Source organism: Pundamilia nyererei, unplaced genomic scaffold (genome assembly GCF_000239375.1).
Source record: "Pundamilia nyererei isolate P.nyererei 1_Seehausen unplaced genomic scaffold, PunNye1.0 scaffold00787, whole genome shotgun sequence".
Classification (NCBI taxonomy): Eukaryota; Metazoa; Chordata; class Actinopteri; order Cichliformes; family Cichlidae; genus Pundamilia; species Pundamilia nyererei.
Window position 1 is genome coordinate 4,931 of NW_005188188.1, and position 5,751 is coordinate 10,681.

At 43.5% G+C, this 5,751-nt stretch overlaps 1 protein-coding gene across 1 annotated transcript in view; it reads right to left on the bottom strand.

Annotated features, from left to right (window-relative positions):
• Positions 1 to 814: 814 nt before the first annotated feature.
• The window catches only part of LOC102195594 (serine/threonine-protein kinase Nek7-like), a gene marked incomplete at its 3' end in the record, with an annotated part of 15,384 nt that continues 10,447 nt past the window's right edge, over positions 815 to 5,751 (bottom strand). The window contains exons 2-4 of the mRNA XM_005754969.1: positions 4,130 to 4,270; positions 3,432 to 3,494; positions 815 to 925 (exon numbers count right to left, since the gene is read on the bottom strand). Of these exons, the coding sequence (XP_005755026.1) occupies positions 815 to 925; positions 3,432 to 3,494; positions 4,130 to 4,270 (315 nt within the window). The remainder of the gene's footprint in view (positions 926 to 3,431; positions 3,495 to 4,129; positions 4,271 to 5,751) is intronic.

Sequence of the window (5,751 nt, forward strand, 5' to 3'; positions counted from 1 at the left end):
AAGGTGCACTTAAAATCCTTAATTATCTCAAAAATCGACAGTGCGCCTTATGTATGAATTCTGGTTGTGCTTACTGACCTCGAACCGATTTTATGTGGTAAACGGCGCTCGAAAATCTGTCAAAAATGTTTTAGTACGACTTTGGTAAGCTACGAAGCCGCATCGCTTGATGGGTTGTTGGAGCATTACGGCTACCGTAGTCAGGAGCCTCACGGAGTGATCTCGGTCCTAAACTCCATCCCTTTCAGGTCAGCAGTGACGTTTGTAGGGTTACTGAAGTTGGGCTAGCTGGTATATAATGATGTGGTACGACTAGTGACGCAGCTATGTTAGCATAACATAAACACAGTGAAGCTGGAGGATGAATTCTAATGCTTGTTTCGCTTAATGTGCCTTATAATCTGGTGCGTCTTATGGGCTGAAAAATACAGTATTTTTAAGTTTATAAGAACACAAATAGTTATTGGAAGCTATAACTAAACACTAATCAGTGTATATTTAAAAGTACAATATGCTACTACTGTACCTTTAAGGTGAAACTGCTCCTAATTATAAAAACCACTATGAAGAGTCGATGCTGTATTTGTGACTTGGGTCTTCGAGTAAAGTCGTTTAAAACCAAAAAACTACAAACAATCAGCACTGGCACCATCACTCCCTCGTGAGAAAATAAAACTACAGGATTTTTGCTGCATCTGAAGAACCACACTGCCTGTGTCCTTAACAGCTCCTGGGCTGAATGTTCAAAATATTTCGCAAATCAGCTGTTCTTCCTGCTGTCTTAGACGTGCAGCTGCTCTACAGACTTTCTTACCTTGATCATACGAGAGAGGTCTCCAGCATCTGCTAGCTCCAGTACTATGGTCAGCTCATTGTCCTCAATAAAAGACGCGTGGTATTTTATCACATTGGGATGGTTCAATTGCTGACAGGGGGAAAAGAAAAAGACAGACGTGTCATTCAGGGAGCATAAAAAGCAAAAATAAGACTTGCTGGTGACACTTGTCACATTGAGAACTGACATGGTCACATTCCTCAGGCGTCTTGCAAACTTATTACACCATTTATATAAAATGAGCCTGACCATAACAAACACAGGTTTGTGTCATGAACTTTGACCACCAATTAAAACAAGACTGTTTAAACCGTACATGGGATTCATACATGTGGACCTAATGAGAAGCTTTAGTCCCCAAGTGTGACAAAGCTGGCTGACATGTCACAACAGCCCCCTGTCTCTGATGACAACAACTCATGTGTGAGACAGACACACACACACACGCCTGACAGGCTGACACGGCTGGCAGTCAGAAAAACAAGCATCCCAGCCTCTGCTGCAGCTGAGATTCCTTCCTGTTGGTTGGTCAATAAGGCAGGAACAGCATTCCTTGTAGTAAACAAAAAGTTTCAATCCATCCAGAGCAAGAAGAGGGAAAGGGGGGAGGGGGGAGGAGCAGTGAAGAGGAACAAGCAAATGACACAGTGACACAGACAAGCAAGGCGGATGATGGAGACAGGGCAAGGTGAAGAGCTAGGGAACGAGAACAAAAGTGAGGAAGGAAGAAAGAACAGGAGAGCGGTACGGTGAGCCAAGTTGGAGCAGAGGGGGAGGGAAAGGGAAGCGGCGGTGCTGTGCGAAGAGTCGCGGCGGTGATGCGAGCAAACGGAGTGGTGTGACACGCGTCCTCCGCTCTGCTTTCTGTGCTGTGATTAAAGAAATGTTCATGCTCTGGATGATGCTGAGAGGAGCACAGTACAGTACAGTACGCTATACTCTCCACTCCATCTCTGCATCCTTCCATATTCCCCTCTCTCATTTGTTCTCCCGCTCCCTTCCTCATGTCTCCATCTTTCCTTCTCCCTCCCTTGTCCTCTCTCGCCAGATGTATTTTTGGCTTGGAGTGGCAGTTCTGCATGGCTCCACGCTGTAGCACAGCCGAGGAGCGATGACAAGTTCTCCCTCCCCTCCTCGCCCCGCTCCTCTCCCACAACTTCAACCCCAGGCGAAGGATACAGATATGTTTGCATGCAGATGTTTATGTAAATGATGGATGGGACCATTCGTTGGGAAATATCGCATAGAGTCTCGCATGATTATGTAATTACACATGCTGGCTGAGACCCACCGGTGTGTGTAATTACTTAATCATATACGACTCGATGTGAGATATTTGTTGAGCTGGTGATGTGCTCCAAAGAAGAACGAGACACTGACTAATGTAACGTGATGGCACAAAATTAAGCATGCTAGCAAATTAAGTAACAGCGTAATTATGAATGAAATTACATGCCAACAGGAAAGCAGCTGGTAGGAATGGAAACGGTTCGTTTAGATGTGAATCGGCGTTTACTCGGCCTCTCCGGCAGAAAGGAATAGTTTGCATTCCACTAACGTGTTTTCCACGTCACCAAATGTAAAAATAATCCACTTTAGCTTGTTAGAAGAAGGATGGATTAAACGCACATAATGAACACATTTAAAGTACATATTAATGTTTAAAGAATATATTATTGCTCGTACAGAGAACAAGATAAAACTGATTTTAGACCTGTAGCTTGTTTTATTAACAAAACATAACATGCAACACATGTGGACCCAAGCCTCAGCCCCCTTTTAGGAGGTCAGAACTACAATCAGGAAAACGCTACTGTGTTCTGCCATCGACTCAACAGTCTGCTACTCAGATTACAGCCTGGTCTCGTCTGCATCAGAGTATCGTTGTCTTTGATTGGCCCAAAAGGCCCGGGAGCTCCAATGAAGTCTGAGTGGCACAAACTAATTGGTTGTGTTTTGTGTTTCTGTCTAATGTGTACATCTGAGCGTACATATGAGCCCAAACTGCCTGCAGTGCACACGCGTCCGTGAAGGAAAGCTACAGATACGGTTGCCAGAACTGTACACACGCACACACACGCACGCACGCACGCACACACACACACACAGTCAGATAACACAGGCAGGATTCTGACACACATCTAGAAGCTAAATTAAGCAAAGTGAGGAGACACATGAGAGACGCTGCTACATCTCCATGCTGATGCACTGTTGGCTGGTTTTAAACATTACAAAAAGATTGTTAAAAAAAACAACAACACAAAAAAACACAATAGTTTTGGCATTAAAAAGGAGCCGATGTGTGCCTGGGGGGATTTAACACTGCTGTACCTCTGCACACACACACACACACGCTCAAGGAGAAAGCAATACACACACACACACACACACTTATTCACATTCTCACTTGTGTGCACAAATGCTCCAACACCCCTCAGCATTTGTATCAATCCGAGGAAACGCACGCACACACAGCACGCAGATCCACGCCGTCTGGTGCAGATCAATTGTTTTCATGTGGTAGGTCTCAGCTGAGGCACCTTGAGAGAACAGAGCGCAGCGCACGGCGCCGTCTCCCTCTTCTCTGGTTCTTTACCTTAAGGAGATCTATCTCTTTGATGCAATCTTGCCAAGCTTTGGCATCCATCAAGTCGAATATCTATCAAGAGATCAAAAGGGGAGAGAGAGAGAGGACAGAGAGGAGGTGTTATGACATATTCAAAAAATGTAAGATGGAGAGATGTAGAAAACTAAGGGTGGAAAAAAACACTAAATACTGTTATCTAGAGGGTGGCGCTGGAGTGTCTACAAGTGTTTCATATCTGAGTAACAAGCCTGTATATCTGAGGTGTGTGTGTGTGTACACAACGTGTCCTCTTATCAATGTGTGTGCGAGTGTAGAAGGCAGTGAATAAAACAGATACTGTCAGTGCAGATACACACAAGTGCAGAGTCACACTGTGAGTCAAATTGCACTTCACGGGCCAATAACTCTCAAATGTGACTTTGTTGAATATGCTGACCGCTCTGGCGGCACTAACACAATCACAATTACATTCTCTTTAATTTCTCTACATAGTGACAAGTCGAACTCAGCGAGTGTGACCAAGCTGTGTTTGTCCAGAAACAGCAGCAGTATCTACAGTATATGTGAGCTTCTACTACTGTAAATGCTCCGTGTATGGCTGAGGTGAACTTCACGGACCGAAACACCCGCTGGTGTGAATATATTAGCATTGGCCTTGTGACAGATGTAGCTTGGGCTAAATGTGTCGCTGCTTTTACGCTCCTCACCTGAATTATCTTCAGGGCCACGAACGTGTTGTCCAGCAGATACCTCGCTTGGTACACCTCGCTGAACTGGCCGCGTCCAATCTTCTTCTCAATCTGGAAGTTAGCCAGTGAATTTCTGCCCATATCTGGCTGCAACGGTTTCTGGAGGAAACAGGAAAAATACAACTACTGACTATTCACGCATGCATATATCAGTCGATGAACACGTGCACACACTCTCTCTTTCTCTGTATAAGAGAAAAACAAATAAAAAACAAAGTATCTGCAGGACTAATTTGTCACTGAAGTGAAACCATCTCTGCATTACTGAAAGATAAAAAAAAAAAAGATGAGGGCAGGAGGATGTGGGTTAGAAGCTGCCAAAGATGCTCATAAAGGTCTTTAAGGACGATCATTCACAGAGTCACACTGAAGACTGTTAACTACGAATAATCTTTACTTTCTGTTATTTACACACGTACGCACAAATCCCCGGGAGATCTGCCTCATTAAATGCTTCATTTAATCAATTCAACTTTTTGCAGGTAGCAAACCGGTATCATGTAGTGTATGCCAAATGTAACGCTTTATTACTACAGAAACATGATATTTTATTAGACCGTGCACTTACACCTTGCAACATCTAGGGACGCTAACACGCTGTTCGGTAGCAAAAACATAGCAGAGCAAAGGTGAGTTAACTATTTTCCAATGAGGACGGGAAAATAGTCATGTAAATATAGGCTTCATATTATTTAATCCAAGTGTTTTTTCTGTTTGTGTGTTTGATCAAACGGCACCCACGAAATCCTCTCCCTTCATCTGTCGAGTCCCATCACTGATAATCTGGCACTGAGCCACAGAACAAAGTACTCCACACCTCTCCTCACTGCGTGAGTGATTGTACCTACTGAGTCACTCACCTCCGCAATTAAAAACACTCAAAAATAAACCAGAATGAGCCCCTTGGATATAATGTGTGAATAATACACATAGCATGCTGTGTGACCTTGTAAAAGGTGTCAGCAGGAGCAAACACAAGGTGACAGATATCAGAATGCTGCATGTCACCAGCGCTGCTGTGGGAGCAGCTCAGGGGGCGAGTGACCTAGGATCGAGGGGAGGAAAATAAAAAGGTGGAGAGGGTCAAAAATGAATCTGCTGGGTGGTAAAACACACAGGAAGGATGTGTCATTACAGCTGTTCGCTCTCCACAAAGTTATAGTGGGCACCAGAGGTGGGACCAAGTCATTGTTTTGCAAGTCTCAAGTAAGTCTCAAGTCTTTATCCTCAAGTCTCAAGTCAAGTCTCAAGTAAGTCTCAAGTCTTTATCCTCAAGTCTCAAGTCAAGTCTCAAGTAATGTCAGGCAAGTCAGAGTCGAGTCTCAAGTCACTGGTGTAAAAGTCCGAGTCAAGTCACAAGTCTGAAACTTTGAATTTCAAGTCCTTTCGAGTCTTTAAAAAGAAAAAAACGAAAAAAGAATGTTGCAGTTATGCTAAATGTAAATATTAGACCATGTAATTTTAAAATCTGTGTTTTTCTCAACACATGACAAAATAGTGAACTTAGAAAATATACACAAATTGTGAAATTGCACCTCTTTAAAATGCAGCTCAATTAAACCTAGCTCCAAGAATAATTT